The 17,474-nt window shown below is 40.9% G+C and overlaps 1 protein-coding gene across 1 annotated transcript in view; it reads left to right on the top strand.

Annotated features, from left to right (window-relative positions):
* The window catches only part of Insc (INSC spindle orientation adaptor protein), a 128,247-nt gene that overhangs the window by 58,472 nt on the left and 52,301 nt on the right, over nt 1–17,474 (top strand). The window contains exons 5-6 of the mRNA XM_026398993.2: nt 726–849; nt 15,110–15,223. Of these exons, the coding sequence (XP_026254778.2) occupies nt 726–849; nt 15,110–15,223 (238 nt within the window). The remainder of the gene's footprint in view (nt 1–725; nt 850–15,109; nt 15,224–17,474) is intronic.

Here is a 17,474-nt window from a genome sequence, read left to right as displayed (position 1 = left end):
ACCCTCTTCTTCATAGTTCACACATATAAACTTAATACATACTTGTACTCAGAGGCACACACACACTCACCCTCCCTGTACACACTCCCAGGTGTGTGTTGATATTCTCCCTCACCCTTCCTGGCCCCAGATCTTGCAGGACGAACCTTCACTTTGGCCCTCCTGGGGGGTTATGGGATCTCTGGCTTTCCTGGGTGGAACCTGCTCAGATAACAAGGGTAAATTTGAGTCTGATCTCTCATTCTTCTTTTCTGGGAAGAAAATCCTCCAGACTTCTTTCTGCACATTGTAGGCAGCCACTTCTGAAAAGGCCACAGGCATTGATTGTCTTACGTCTCTGGAGTGAGCTCTGGGGATACAGGGCACTCCAATAACCCTCCTCTCAACATCCTCACCTCCATCTCCTGTCCCTGACATTGCTGAGAACACAGACTCTAGCTGCAGTGATAGAGAGAAGCCCAGAGGTGTGGATCTGCCTCTTTCTGATGACCTTACTTCCTGGTGACAGAGACTTTTGGTCTCCGGGCCAGCACATCTCTGCCTACTAAGGGGCCCAAGGATGAGCCAGGTGGGGCTTATTCTGTGTCTGACTCTCTTGGAGCTGCTGCCTTCCCTCTGTCCATTCTTTCCCCATGCCAGGCCTGATTTGGTCCCTGCCGTGGTTCTGGACCAACCACATGTGCCTTCCAGTGTCCCACCCCCCCACCCTGGTTTCTTCTTCCCAGGTGCCTCCAGGTTGAGAATGAGCATGTCCTGAAGTCGATGAAGGCCTGCGTGAGTGAGACCCTGAGCACACTGGGCCAGCACTTTGGTCACCTGCTGGAGCTGGCCCTGACACAGGAGGTACAGGTCAGTGCAGGCTGGGCTTCAGAGGGACACACCTGTGAACTCTTGGGGAAGGAGGACAGAGGGGCTGAGCCAGGCTGGAGGAAGCTGCCCAAGTGGCCTTTCTTGGGAGACATCCTCTTCAGATCACCAAAGTTAACCACGGTGTCTGAGAGACAGGACTGCCAGAGGTGGACTGAGGCCTCCTGAGCATCTAACCCAACTCTGTATTTTCCGGATGTGAAAACTATAGAGCCCAGAGAAGGAAGAGCCTTATCCAAGGTCACACAGCAAGGTGTAGAAGAGCCTGGCCTTTCCCAATTACACTTTCAGTATTGTTCTTACTATCCTAAATCTACTCCGATGAATTATTCATCGATCGCCATGAACCCAATGGATCCTTATTATTATGAAAGACTTAAGGCACCTGCAAAGTGGCAATAGTGAACTTTCTAGAAAGGTCATACCATCCTACCCCTGTTTCTAGGCAGGCTCTTTCTTGATTCCAGAAAGTGGGAGGACTTTGGAGCCTGACAGATCTACTTTCAAACTGTGGTTCACCGTAGGCCAAGTTCCTTATTTTTTCTCTGCCTCATTTTCTTAATCTAAAGCAAAAAACCTTCCACAGAAGAAAAATGAGAGGAAGGCCCCAAATGCGTGGAAGGTGCTTAGCACTTAGTGTGGCTTAAATACATGTTATCCCTGTCCCTTGCCCTTTGCTACGTTAAAGCCACCCAGTGCGGCAGATTCCATAAGGTTTTCATTATGAAAGGTATTCACATGCTATTTATAGTGACAGAAATACTGTGTTACATATTTGCCATTCTTTTCCCACCACCAAATAATAGCCTCCCATAAATAACAACTCTCTTTCCACATGGGCTTTTCTCCAAACTCGGCCTCTCTACTGAACCTAGAGTTTCCTTTCTTTCCTATGTGTTGTAGCTTATTTTATGCAGGGCCCAGGCCTTTGTGGCTTGAATCACCTGCTGCTCCTGCCTTAGTCCATGCAGCTGGGTCACATAGGGCCTGCAAACCCGTGTCAGTATGTCTATGGTCCTAGAAATTCTAACCCTGACTGAGGACACAGAGTAGGAGGGATCAAAAGCTGGGTGCTAGAGCACTGGACGTTGGGATCCTGGGTACTGGGACACTGGAACCTTGGGACCTGGGGTTCTGGGACACCCAGGCAGGCATTTCCGGATGATGAGCTAGCCAACAATCACAGGGAGGGCAGGCAGTGGTCCAAGTTGGGGCTCCTGCCTCCAACTGAAGCATCCAATCTCAGAGGACCAGTGTGACCTGGGGCCTGAGGTGGTGAAGAAATTGAAGGAATGATGAGCAGAAGCAGTGTAGATAGGGTGAGGGGCCGGAGGAGTTTCTGTGCAGGCACCGGCTGCTGCTTTGTTTGCCACTTTGGTGCCACTTGCCTGGAAGTGCCGAGTTCAATGAAAAGGACTGAAATGGAGGTGTGAAGTTGGATGGTGAGTGAGAGCCAGCTGGCTTCAGAACTGGTCAGCAGGGCCCTCGACCAGAGAGCAAAGGGGTGGGCATCTTTGATCCATTAGGTCACAGAATCCTGGGAAAAGTTCCGAGGCTGTCAGGAGCCTACTGGCGCCTTTTGGACTGTGTGTGTGATTTCCCAGAGCACAGTCAACTCTGATTTTTCCTCATTCTGACCTTAGGGTTAAATTCCTGATCTGGTGCTCCTACTTTCCTGGTTGTCTTAGGCCAATGGGGCAAGAGACAACTCTAACCCTGGTGGTCTCTTGCGCCATTGGCATATCCGACCACCTGGGCTGTTGATGTCTGGCCTGGGAGCTGCGTTGGATCAGCTACTCCTTTGCTTGGTCCCCATTGGCCTCTGCCCTCTGGTGGGTCTGTCCTCTAAGCACCTGCATGTCTGTTTTCTTCCTGATGACCCTCTTCCTGGTGCTTTCCCTTCCCTCCCAGCTCGCCCCATGGTGTCCTCCCAAGTCCTATGGATTGAATTTGCCATGCCCGGCCCTTACATTTTAACTTTTTTTTTTTTTTTTTTTTTGACTGAACTTCAGCTTCTTTGTACATTAGAGCATTTCCGTACAGGACAGTGGTGGCGTCAGGAAGTATATTTGTTGAAAGCAAAGTCATTTGTGTTAGTGTTGTTAGCATGTTTTCTAAACTGGTGACTCAACACTACTTCCCAAGATGCTAGTGATTATACCAGGACCCTCTATTTGCGGTGTCTTGACATAATGAAAATAAGCCTTATTTTTTTGGCATCAGAACTTCTCCTATGATGTGCTGTTTTGCATTGCAAGTCTTCTGAAAGGTCCTTATGCACTCATAGTCTTTCTTGTCTAAACTGTAGCTTCTGTAGCGCAGAATATTGTTTATTTCATTCCTGTATTTGTCATAGTAAACTGAATAATATCTGATGTAGATTGTTAAGCAGTACTTTCCAAACTTGCTGAATCTCGTTGTCATTGTTTTTAATTAAAGTACCTGTTTACTTATTCTGGCATGCTGGTGTTTCAGGAAATGCAATTTGGGAAACCCTTTTTTAGCACTAGGGAGCCATGAAGGCTCTTAAGTAAAGGAAGAGTCCACTCCCTCCCCACCCCCAACCATAGACAAAAAACAAATGGTGAAATAATGCTGATTAGAAGGGCAGTAAAAATCTAACATTACTCTGCACAGGCCTGCCCCATCCTGAAATGTTATCATGTTCACTTCTAGGCCCTAGATGGGTATTTGACAATATTTGGGCTCAAAGGAAGTTCCTAGGAGGATAGGAAGGTGCTCAAGATCAAGGTTTATGAGAATTAGTTGGAGAAGCAGGGGTTGCTTAATCTATGAATAGACACTGCTACCTACAAGGTTCTATGCTTTGGGGTCCTAACCCTTTAGGATTAAGATTGACAAGGGCTAGTACATCTAATCCATAAGATATCCCATGTAAAAACAAGTTTGTAAAGTAGTGGGGCTGCTCAGCAATGACAGGGGTTGCCTTAGAAACAGTCCATCACTAAGACGGGCAAGCCATAGCTGAGATGACATAGGCAGTAGACAGACGTTGGACTGAAAGACTTGTAAGGTTTCTTTCATTATTATTATTATTATTTGGTTCTGGGGATTGAACCCAGGGGTGCTCAACCACTGAGTGACATCCTCAGCCATTTTTTAAATTTAAATTTTATTTTAAAAATTTTACTCATTTTTATTTTGAGACAGGGTCTCACTAAGTTGCTTAGGGCCTCCATAAGATACTGAGCCAGGCCTTGAACTTGGATCCTCCTGTCTTAGCCTCCCTGGTCTCTGAGATTACAGGCGTAAGCCACCACACCCAGCAGGTCTATTCCATTCTTGATAGGATGCATTTATAAGTGTGGACATCTCAGGGTAGTGGACCAAGCATGGAGCATAGAGGCACTACCTACTGGAATGTAGTTTACTGGAGTGTAGACTGCTACTAACTAGTTACGCAAGGATTTACTGGGCGCCATGTAAGAAGAGATTCAACTTATATGAATTGGTTGACTTGAAGATGATTAAGGGGTGCTCTACTAAACTATTGGTTCTCACCTGTATCTTTGAATTTGTCTCAGTTTCATGTGGAGAGATGGTCTATTCACTCGTCTATTCATTTATTCAATCACTTTAATTTTAGTTTAAAATACCACCTCTATTTGAACAAAACCAATTGGGAAACATAGCTTTGGCTCTGAGGCCAAGTGAGCTTGTAAGAGCTTCATCTCAAAACTGAATTTCCCCTCCTTGTTCCGTATCCGGGGGCCTATCCCATGACAGACGTTAGACTAGAGGAACTTCCTAAGGGGAGAGAGGCAGGCACTAAGCTAAGCCCACTCAGATCCTTCTTCCACACTCATCAGATAACTCATTCCTTCTCTCTTAATGAGGTGACCTGCAGCCAGGTGAAGGAACCTGCAGAGGTATTGCTGGTGGCAGGAGTGTGGCTGGAATGTGGGGGAGGAGACCCTCAGTCTGTGGGGAAGTCTTTTCCCATCTTTATGAAGACATTCCCCCAAGTAACAACCCCAACTCCTTGTGGATTCACTGCAGGCAGTCTACATTTTATTTTCAGAAAGTTTGGAAATGAGTCAGAATGTTGGTCATTAAATGAACTCTACAGATGCTCTGAAATTACTGTTTAACATTTGCTTCCTATTCTGTTTGTCACTCTCAGATTTTGTTGTCCAATATAGATAAGCAAAATCTGCAGTGTGATTAAATAGTAGCACAAGGATAACCCAAACATATCTGCTAGATAATAGAAAGATCTAAAATAAATATGCCCTCTATTCCATTTTAAAACTCCCTTGAAGGAAATAAAGTTAATGAAGGAAAAAAAAACAACCAATCAACCAACCAAACAACCAGCCAGTCAACCAACCAACCAACCAAACCCCACAAAATTTGAATCTGACTGTTCATTGCAGCAGGAGGGTCTTGATTTTGTGAGGTCTGCTGTCCTTCATAGCTGAAGTCCAGGCTGTCTCCACAGTAAGTGAGGGAGCTTTCTTCAGGAATTCTCAGCAAGAGCTGCCTTTCCCAAACATAAACGGAAGGGCCAGAGACATACAATATTACCACAGCGCTACCCCTACATTCACAGTAAGTGAAAACAGGGACGTTCTCAATCCTGAAGAGAGAAACCTGGGGCACTCCATCCTTAGGGTTGACCAATGCCTTCTATGCTCACCTGTTACTGAGTGTTATGGTTTAGATGAGGTGTCCCCAAAAGCTTACATGTAAGACAATGCAAGAAGGTTTCCAGGAAAGTGATTGGGTTATAGCCTTAACCTAATCAGTGAGTTAATCACTCATGGGATTTAACTGAGTGGTAACTGGAGGCAGGTGGGGTGTGGCTGGAGGAAGCAGTTCTTTGGGAGCATGGCTGTGGAGTATATATTTTGTATCCAGAGAGTGGAGTCTTCTTTCTCTCTCTGCTTCTGGATCATCATGTGAGCTGCTTCCCTCTGCCACACTCTTCCACCACGATGTTCCTCGAGCCCCAAGGAATGGAGCCAGCCTTCTTATGGACTAAGACCTCCGAAAATGTGAGCCCTCAAATAAACTTTTCCTCCTCTACAATTTCTCTGATTGGGTCTTTTAGTCACAGTGGGCTGCATTGACTGGGGCCCCTGGAAGTAACTTAGACTGGTGATCTCAAACCACTTAAAAGATATTGCATCCCCCAAGTTCCCCAAGATTTCCTAGGAGAAATATAAACACATATAACTTTAAGGAAATCTATTTCTTCCAGATATTCAATTTTTTCCCTTGTTTTCTTTCCTAAAATGATCTTCCTAGTGATACACTGAGTTTTTGAAGACAGCCGTTCTATTTCTTTCCAAAAGAAAGATGTGCTCATCACCCACATCTTACAGTGCATCGTTCTGCCATGTAAAAACCTTGTTATGTTTTAAGAAATGTGAAAACCACTTACAAATAGTTATAAATGATCTTTATGGGGTGAGAGAGGGGAATCAAGCAAAGGAAAAGCCTTTATTCAGGAACCATATAGTTCTTAAAGTCTCCATGAATTAATTTTGTTTTTGCATATTTCTGAGAGGTGAAATCATTTTCCCCAGTGTGGGGATTTTCTGAATTCAGATATATGGTAGAGTGTGTGAGTGTGAGGTTGGAGGGGTGGTTATGAAAGTTTCTAATTTTCTTTGTCTCTCTCATTCATTTATTCTCAAATGGTGTGTGGCTCTTGAGGGACAGTCTCCTTAAAACCACAGCAAAGAGAGGACTGGCAGAACATATCAAACTAAGAAAGGCCCTTTTAGGCACATATTTAAATGAAAGTGATTCCTTTCAGTTATATTTCATTCCCATCCATAGATTGTGACATTAGTTGGAAAGAAAAATATCTTTATGAGCCAAAGATTACAAAGGTTAATGATAGTGATTACTCTAAGTGTAATTGGAATCTTTTTGAAAACAATCAAACTTTTCCAGATACATTAGATAAATGCAGATAAAAGCTTTACGTGATTTTTTTTTTCAGATTTGGAACACATTATTTAAGAAAACTATTAAAAACTCTTTTGTTAAATATTTTAAAACTATTTATACTAATTTCTACTTCATGTTGAAAAAGATAAAATTAATTGCCAGCAGCTGGGTTCATTAGATTTATTTTTTAAATTTTTTTATTGGTTGTTCACAACATTACAAAGCTCTTGACATATCATATTTCATACATTAGATTGAAGTGGGTTATGAACTCCCAATTTTTACCCCAAATGCAGATTGCAGAATCACGTTGGTTACACATCCACAATTTTACATAATGCCCTATTAGTAACTGTTGTATTCTGCTACCTTTCCTATCCCCTACTAACCCCCTCCCCTCCCCTCCCATCTTCTCTCTCTACCCCATCTACTGTAATTCATTTCTCTCCTTGTTTATTTTCCCATTCCCCTCACAACCTCTTATATGTAATTTTGTATAGCAATGAGGGTCTCCCTTCATTTCCATGCAATTTCCCTTTTCTCTCCCTTTCCCTCCCATCTCATGTCTCTGTTTAATGTTAATCTTTTCTTTCTGCTCTTCCTCCCTGCTCTGTTCATAATTGCTCTCATTATATCAAAGAAGACATTTGGTATTTGTTTTTAAGGGATTGGCTAGCTTCATTAAGCATAATCTGCTCTAGTGCCATCCATTTCCCTGCAAATTCCATGATTTTGTCATTTTTTAGTGCTGCATAATACTCCATTGTGTATAAATGCCACATTTTTTTTTTATCCATTCATCTATTGAAGGGCATCTGGGTTGGTTCCACAGTCTAGCTATTGTGAATTGTGCTGCTATGAACATCTATGTGGCAGTATCCCTGTAGTATGCTCTTTTAAGGTCTTCAGGGAATAGTCCGAGAAGGGCAATAGCTGGGTCAAATGGTGGTTCCATTCCCAGCTTTCCCAGGAATCTCCATACTGCTTTCCAAATTGGCCGCACCAATTTGCAGTCCCACCAGCAATGTACAAGTGTACCCTTTTCTCCACATCCTCGCCAGCACTTGTTGTTGTTTGACTTCATAGTGGCTGCCAGTCTTACTGGAGTGAGATGGTATCTTAGGGTGGTTTTGATTTGCATTTCTCTGACTGCTAGAGATGGTGAGCATTTTTTCATGTACTTGTTGATTGATTGTATATCCTCCTCTGAGAAGTGTCTGTTCAGGTCCTTGGCCCATTTGTTGATTGGGTTATTTGTTGTCTTATTGTCTAATTTTTTGAGTTCTTTGTACACTCTGGATATTAGGGCTCTATCTGAAGTGTGAGGAGTAAAAATTTGTTCCCATGATGTAGGTTCCCTATTTACCTCTCTTATTGTTTCTCTTGCTGAGAAAAAACTTTTTAGTTTAAGTAAGTCCCATTTGTTGATTCTTGTTATTAACTCTTGGTTCTTCGAAAAAATAAATAAGATCGGCTCATTAGATTTATGCAGTGTATAACTTTTTCCTTGTTTAGGTACACAGGGAAGTTTGATCATGAGAGCTACTGATATTAATTGAATTATTTCTGATTTAAAAATCCTCAGTTCTGTCAGGTGCAGTGGATTACAGGCGTCTGTAATCCCAGCGACTCGGGAGGCTGAGGCAGGAAGATCGTGAGTTCAAAACCAGCCTCAGCAATGGCAAAGCTTGATAAGCAAACTCAGTGAGACCCTGTTTCTAAATTTAAAAACTTCAAAATAGGGCTGGGGATGTGGCTCAGTGGTCAAGTGCCCCTGAGTTCAATCCATGGTACCAAAATATATAACTAAGTAAGTAAATAAATAAATAATCTCAGTTCTTGTTTAATTATTCCCTAAAGTTGAACAACAAACTTCAATACATGCATGAACCCATTGAAGAAATACTATGCTTTTATTATATTTTTTATTTTATATTAACTGAGGATGTAGTTATAGATTACTTTGCATTATTACAAATTCTGTCAATTATTTTTTCTTGGCTTTATAATGTATTTGAATAAATCAAACTTTATTTGGGGTCTATGTTATTTTAATATTTTTAAAAATTTTCCTTAGAAAGTTATCTTTATTACTATTTGTCAGTGGTTTTAATATTTCTTGGGACATATATCAGAAAACTTTTTAATTAAAAATGAAGGCAGGTCTTTACTGAGAAAAAGTTAACTCTGATGTGGCTGACAGGCTTGACAAAAAGAACTCTCTTTGCCAGGCTGGTTATAGGGTGGGTATTTTCCTTATTTAAATAAGTGAAAGTTGGAACTTCAAGGTTTTGATAAAAAATATTTGAAGTACAACCTATTTTATTAAAAATAGTATTGACAATGAAATGCGTGTTTTGACTTTCCTAATTCTATATGAATAATTTGGGTGACCCAAGGTGCTCTAAGTGAAAAAGTGGTGGGTATAATTAATAGTTATTTGATAAATCTTGGTAAAGTACTTTTGGAATTTTTCCCAGAATTTAAGAAAGTGAATGACTCTAATGATTGGGTAACAAATGCTTTTTGCAAGTCAAGTGGTTTCAGATTCTTTTACCAATTTAGAGGAGCAATTTAGAGAAGTTATCAATTGCCAGGTTGTTAGAAATCATATTTGATGACAGATCACTGTGATTTTATATAATTTAGGAGGCTGAGCAATGGGGCTCTACAAATTTCTATTTTCTATGAATTTAAGGGAACAAAATTTTTCAGAGTTTACATCTAAAAGTGTAGCATTAAATCATTTAATTGTGGATACATGAATGAATTAAAAAGTTTAAAATAACAAAAAATACCTATTCATCTCACTAAATATGTTTACAGTAACATTTTAATATTTATGATTTATAATTATCAAATTTTATAACCTATTTATTTTGTTTGGACCAATTGTGCTAATGATAACCAATGGAAACTAAATCAAGAAAAGTCTTTTGCAATACTTGGAGCCTTATAACAACAAGATATAAAATAAAATTTCAAATTCTAATGGTAAGTATCAGAAGGGTGATCAATAAAACCCTTTAAAACTTAAATGCATTACATTAAGGAAAAATTCCAAGGTAAAAGTAGAATAGGAATATAAATTCAGTAATGAAAAGAGAAGATGCCAAAATATTAAAGAAAGAGATCATTTACGTCTTTTTAAATGAATGATGATATCAACTTGTTTTAGATTTCATTGTCTTTTATCCAAAATAGGTTTTATGTTAATACCTACAGTCTGATGTAAATTATATCCTTTCCAACTTTATTTTTTAAACCAATGCTGAAAAATTGTAGCTGTCAAATTAAAATGTGCAAGGGCACATGTAAATTTTAAACCCCTAAAATTCTTTTAGGAATAGATTGGAAAATATTCTTTTGGCATCAGATACACCGGGCTATTGCCCCTGCCTCTCACTGGAGAATTGCTTAGGTCTTAAAATCTGTGTCTTACAGGGAGGGTGTCCTTTTGTTTCCCATGCTTTTTACATTTGAAGAATCATCCTCAGTAGATACCTGAACTGAGGTCACCACTGAAGTTCTTAAAGTCTGGCCCCTGTTGGCTTCAGTGAGGACCAGCTGGGGCCAGCAGTTCTCAGAACACCATCCTTCCACATTTTCTAACATCCCAGTGTCAGATAATATTTCTTTCTGCTACAACTTTTTGTTTTTCAGGGATGAACTGTGCCTCCGGTGTTTCCTTTCCCTCTGTGAATATCCTGATGTTTACAGGGAGAGTCAATTGAACTTCTAACAATTACTTTCCTACTCACGTAGGTCTCTTTCTAACTCAGAGTGGATTTGTGCATCTGAGCAACTTTCCCTGTTTAATTCCCTTTGATTTCTGATACATTCTTTGGTTTTTCCAACAAACTCTTTGAGATTTGGAGATTTCTCTTGAAAGACATAAAAATCAGTTAAGTTCTGGGTCTTCCAAAAGCCTCCTGTTCTAAGAGATCTTATCCACACTTACCTTCCTAAATGGGATGTTCCCATCCAATAGGTATTTTACCATCTGACCAACAGGTCATCAGGGCCTAGGTTCAATTATTATTTCGCCTAGCTTCTCTTCAGTATATGCAGTCTTTCTGTGCCTTCCCACGGAGTCTCAGTTACTACATTTCTCTAGCATGTTCATGAGAACAGAGGAAATACTTCTTCCTTATTTCCAAAACTTTCACCAGAGACCTTTCAGGTAGTCTTTTAAAGAGTTCGTGATGGATTTGTAGTATTTTCCTATGTTTTATAACTATTAAAGCATAAAACACACAATGACAACCCTTTTTTTATTATATATCATTATTTCGGGCATTTTTTCAGCATAGGGTTGAATGATTCTTGCATTCTTGCATCAGCAAAGCCTGTGATCAGCTGGAAGATGGCCTGGTGAGCCCTGTGTAGCCTCACTCATGTGTCTGGTGCTTTGGAGAGGTTGGCTGGAAGGTTGGTCTCAGCTGAGAGCATTGGTGGGGATCCTACCTGTGGCTTTTCCAGCATACCAGTCATGACAGTCTCAGTTATCAAACTTTCTACATGGCAGCTCAGGGCTCCTAAAAGAATATCCCAAGAAGCCTGTGGAAGCTCTAAGACCTCTTGTTACCTAGCCTTGGGACTCCAAAGACATTACTTCTGCGGAGTGCTGGATTCTGTTGGCCAGTCAAGGCACAAAGGTCAACCCAGATACAAGGGAATTAGAACTCTTCTCTCTGTGGGAGGAGTAGAAAGAATTGGTAGCCATCTTTAATCTACCACACCCTGTCGAATCTGCCTACATTTTATGTCATTTTGCATAAATGGGCTGTTCTACTATGTCCAACTATGAACTCTTTACCTAAAACTTCAGGAAGGGGCTTCACAATAATTTCCTGGCTCTTTCCGAGAAATCATTCCAGCCTGTTCTTTGAGAGTTTGATCTCCCTATGATTGATTTCACTGAGTTGCTATCACTCTGAATGAGAAACAATTACAGGACCCCAATATATGAAATCTGCATTTTTCTAATTCCTCATTTAGAGCAGTTAGGCTGCACACATCTCCTTCATCTCCCTCTTCCCTTTCTCCTGCTCTTAAGGAGTTCATGGTTTGTTATTTCTTGTTTCACAAATGACTGGTCTGTCTTTTAAGAAAATATTTGTCACCCAGCCTATTAAGTCTATCTTCCTTTACGTTGCTTTTGTCATTTTGCTGCTATTCTCATGATATGGAGTAAAGCATATTCTTTGAATTTCTGCAATTTCTCCCTGATTTTCTGAATCAAATAACAAACAAAAACGTTGATTTTTTTTACAACTGTGTTAGTATGAAGCAGACACCAAGATTAGATTGGCTAGGCAATTCCTGTGAAGGATAAAGAGAATAATGAAGTAGATGAAGGTGTGGAAAACTGTGTTCCAGTTTTGACATCTGAGGAGGAAAAGGAGGAAAGAGATACTTAGGGAACCAGGCCCGAGTCACGATTGAGGAGCCTCCTGCACCAGTCTTATGGTCTTCATTCTCACCTAGGGGTAGCTCAAGGGAAGCATTGTCTCTGCAAGAACATGGTGGAATTCCAGGGGGCAGCAACTGGATGTCCCAAGAGCTCTGCTTCCTGTTTCCGGAGCTCTGGTGACCATACAAGAGACATGTGAACAGGAAGCTGGGTTGGAGAACCACTCTCCTATTGGTGGGAGTGGCTAATATGGCCAAGGCATCCTTGCCTCAGGCTTCCACTTCCACTAGTTTCAGTGAGGTCCTGCCCACATTAGAGATGGAAATAGGAAGTCAGATTCACAAAGGACGGGGTTCAGTCCCCCCCACCCAGCCCTACCCCCTCAGACCACATATCAGATATTGGTCAGGTTTCTGTGTCTCAGTTTTCTCAACTGTGAAATGAGGGTTGGACAAAAGTCATCTGAAGCCCTTCCAACTCCAACATGTGATATTTAGGACTTTGAAGATTTCAGTGGAGTCTGATCTCATCTCTTTCCAAATATATACTGTGGAAAAGATGCTTACAACTTTGTGTGTGTGTGTGTGTGTGTGTGTGTGTGTGAGAGAGAGAGAGAGAGAGAGAGAGAGAGAGAGAGAGACAGAGAGAGAGAGATCTGATTCACTAAGATATATCTAGAGTGTAATTACTGTATATATGTGTATAGACATTAACATGAAATTATTCTCATACATAAATGGTCTAATATTAGCAGCTGATTGCAAAAGACATTGGGTTTGAATTGTTTAATGTAATGCTAATTTGCTTCAAGTGCAAACACTAATCAGGAACATTAGGTAATTATCATTTAGGTACAGGACCCCAATACATGAAATCTGCATTTTTATGTGAGCATTGGTATCAAACGTGAAGCTGCTTACGGTAACAATAGGGAAGGATTCTAAGAAGTATGTTCATTACAGAGATTTGTAGTGACAAATCTTAGTTATTAATGCTACTTACCATTTGTTGAATCTCTTACAAGAGGCATCCATCACATCTTTGAGAATAATTTTTATATTTAATGTAGTTTTATTAAATACACACTTAATCTTAGGCTGCACTCTGTAGAGGATTAGTAGGGTGTGTGTGTGTGTGTGTGTGTGAGAGAGAGAGAGAGAGAGAGAGAGAGAGAGAGAGAGAGAGAAAGAGAGAGAGAGAGAGAAATGTGCTTGAGTTTGAATAAAAGAGAAAAGGGGAGAGCTAGATAGTTATTTACCTTAAGCCTCAAACCCTCTTATTTTCATCATTTACCAGTGGGGAAACCAAAGTCTAGGGAGTTTATCTCAAAGGCCCAAGATCACAAAGTAATGATTGTTAATGATTTTACTTTGCTTCTATGTGTCTGACAACTCCTTACTATATATTGACAATCTTAAGTTTGTCATAATCACCTTAAGAGATAGATGGTGTTATTTCCAACATTTTACAGTTGAAGAAATCAAGGCAGAGAAAGTCTAAACTAAATTATTTGCTCTAGGGCACATAGACCAGCGTGGCAAAACCAGGATTGGAATCCAGTTTGGCTTCCAGAGTTCATGCTTTTTAAGCACATGCTCACAGCATCAACATAATAAGTTAAAGGCAAGCAGGAGATGGAGCTCAGATCTCCTAGTTTCCTTTTATTTCATTTTTATAACACCAGGGTTATTTTAAAACAATCCCTTTTTAATATATATATATATATATATATATATATGGTGTCCAACTATGATTAAAATATATATATATATATATATATATATATATATATATTAATCATAGTTGGACACCATACCTTTATTTATTTATTTATTTGTGGTGCTGAGGAAGGAACCCAGAGCCCTGCATGTGCTAGGTGTGTGCTCCACTGCTGAGCCACAATCCCAGCCCCAACAATCCCATTTTAATATTTTTAAATAATCATGGCAACTGAAACCACACAAGAGGCTGCACTGAGCACCCAGCTCTGCAGGTTTTACATTTTTGTTTGAGGCTCTTTCAGGCAGCTGTCCCTAATATCTCTATCTCCATCCCTCCCAGGAGAAACTCGAGAAACTGGCATTAATTAGCAGGTAGGATTCATTTATAATCAACGAGTCACATGCACCAAAGCTAATGGTTGATTATGAAGTGATTTCAAGATTCATAAAGAGCTTTTTTCCCAGAAATTACCTAAACTCTTCTAGGAATAAATCTTCATATGTTATTTACTAATGACTCTTTCATTTGCTTTCTTTCTTGGGCCTCCTGTATTTGGTCATTTCTAATCTCTTTCAACTAGTAGCCTAGAATCCTCTGACCTTGGACAATATGACCTTACTGAATTACTCACCTGGTGACAGAATTCCCAGTGTAGCTTTTTTGGCCACTTTATATACCCAGTGAAAATGTTTCCCAAGCAGTAAGCTCTGTCGAGTGCTTCTCTTGCTTTAACCATTGAAATTATCACCCAGCTGGTGTTCACCATTGGCTTATAGCCATCCAAAATGGGCAAATTCTTTGACCATAATTGTAGTAACTCATTGGTTTTCAACTTGTTTACTTAACCGATGGTTTCTGTTTTCACCGGAAGCCAGTAGCACAACAAAATGGTATTTGCTGAGCTTATCAATATTGAGAGCTGATTTTCTGATGGGGTAAATTTGTTGCTCATTCCCAAGACTTTGAAGTGATTCATATCTCTGATATAGAGCTCAGCTGTCACCCTCACCCATGTCTTTCCCCAAACCATATCCTTGGTGACGCCAGAGTGGGGTAGTGGATGGGGCAGGATTATATGTTCCAAAATGGCTATGGGGAGCATGGGCCACTGGTAATCCATTAAGGAAGATGAGCGGAAGGCACATGGGTGTGAATAACCAGCTTACTTCTCTCTCTTCTTAGGCATTGGTGAGAAAAATTGATACCTCGGACAACATCTACACCACAGAGTCTACCACAGGCAACCTGTTCAGCCTGACCCAGGAGGGGGCTCCTTTGTGCCGCATCATAGCCAAGGTGAACTTTGTGGTCAGGGACCAGAATGGCAAGCCTCGGGAAAGTGAGAGGAAGCTCTCTTGTTCAGTGGGTGGGCGGAAACAATTGGCTCAAGAGGTCCATCATGGTTGGGAATTAGTTTGCTGTGTGACCTTGGGAGAGTGGCCTCTCCTAACCGACCCTTGGTGTTTCACTTTAATAGGTGGATAGCCCCTGTGATTTCATTTTCAACTTGAGACAAAAAAAAAAAATAGTATCCCCCGAACCTCCATTATTTTATTTGTGCAGGGTCAACTTCTTTCCCCATCTCCACTCATTGATTTTCCTTCTTAAAAGCTGTGGTGTTCCTGGTGTCTACACGGTGATGTACTAATACAAAGACCATCTGGCATGGAGCATTTTAGAAGATGGATTGGCTTTATATGGCTTCCTGGCATCATGGATATAAGAAATGTAGTATCTCAAACTAGTTCAAAGGAAAGTTTTTTATATTGTTGTCTATACAGTTAAGCCCTATTCACATCTCTTAATCTTGTGATCATAACAACCTCTACCCCATAATAATTACTAGTAGTGTTATCGGGAGAAATAGGAGGGGAACATATCTATAAACATGACCTTCGCCTCAAATTCAGAGGCATGTGTTCTCAACGGTCCCATCCAAAAAAATCCCTTTACTCAGCTCCTGGCTGGACTCCCCAAAATGCCTTACAGCTACTTCAGTATTACATGAGGGAAAGATGAAATAAAAAAGGACACTGGCTTCATAGATAACAATAGGGGCCCTAATTAATTGACTTTGTGTTTAATTTTCCCTGGATTATGGCCTCTAAAACCTTAGAGCCCAATGTAGACAATTTGGTAGCTCAAAATAGGATCAAAGTAAGGTCTGTTTGTTCTTCTTTTTCACTTGTGAAATAATATCACCAATGGATATAGAATGAGGGATCTAATTGGAACCAAGTTGTGTCTTTCAATAGTCTTATGACACCAGTCCCAGGAAGATGCTCTATTTGGATGATTCCCAGGCATCATAGTCCCTTAGAGCATTTGTGGAAAACAAATACTTTTACTCTCCCTCCGCCCAAGATTTACTGAGAACCTGGGCTAAGACTTGGGAATCTACATTTTCAAGCTCTGCAGGTGATTCTGAAGCATGATCAGATACTCAGAATCACTGCTCTAAGCCTTTAAAGACATTTAGAATAACCAGGGTAAACGCTTGCCAATGCTGGTCAACAGAGAAGTGAATTATACATAATAGCAGTAGCTAACATTTGAGTGTTGCTGTGCACTCTATTTAATGCCTTGTAAACCTTATTTCTTTGGAAACAAAACCATCCTGTGAAGTGGACAGTTTCCGTATGTTCCCATCTATAATTGAGATCATGATCTGAGGGACTTGTCCACACAGCTGATAAAGAGTAGAGTCAGGGGGCTGGGGAAATAGCTCAGTTGATAGAGTGCTTCCCTCGCATGCACAAGACCCTGGGTCCAATTCTCAGCACCACAAAAGAGTGGAGTCAGAATTATGAACCAGGTGTCTTTAGTTCAAAATTCATGGTCCAAAGCCCATAGTGGTGACTTGTGGTTCAGTCTTTGGCTCTTCCAATTTGGGGGCCAAAAGTCTCAACCCCAGATTCCCATTAGAATCATGAGGGAGCTTTAAATAATTTCTGAATTGATTTGTCTGGAGTAAGACCTGGGACAGATATTTAGCTTTCCAGGTTCCCTGCCTCTTGGGTTGAGGCCACTACTGCCTTTGGGAGGTATTTAGTTAAGATGTGACCCACAAAGCTTATGGTGGTATTGGGGGCTGGGGCAAAGGGGATTGGAGAAGGTAGCATTGGCCCTTCCACCTTCAAATATCCTGTTATTCCACCATTCATCTTGGTTGAGAGGGTTCAGTCTTCAGAGATCTGTTGTGGTGCTGTGGGGGACCAGAGAGCTGTTGCCACCAATCTCTGTTTGATGATTAGGTTCAAATAGAAGTTAGCTGAACTTCTTTTGGAACAATCATTTTCCCTCATTCCAAATGAATGACAAACGGTAGCTGAGTTTGGGTTGCAGGAGTGGAGCTGAAGCCTAGAAGGGGTGAGACTTATTCTCAATGGCAGAATGGAGCCGGAGGTGTTTTGTTTTGAGAAGAGGACTTAGAATTTCCTGGGAAGGAGACTCTACTTGGCATGGGCTCTGAAGCTCTGGGTGTTCTGCTCCAGGGCCTGGATACTCAAAGTCTCATCTCCACCTGCTGGTTGACATCAAGGGCTCC

Source organism: Urocitellus parryii, chromosome 4 (genome assembly GCF_045843805.1).
Source record: "Urocitellus parryii isolate mUroPar1 chromosome 4, mUroPar1.hap1, whole genome shotgun sequence".
NCBI lineage: Eukaryota > Metazoa > Chordata > Mammalia > Rodentia > Sciuridae > Urocitellus > Urocitellus parryii.
The sequence above is the reverse complement of the archived record's forward strand: the minus strand, read 5'-3'. Positions and strand labels throughout refer to the sequence as shown.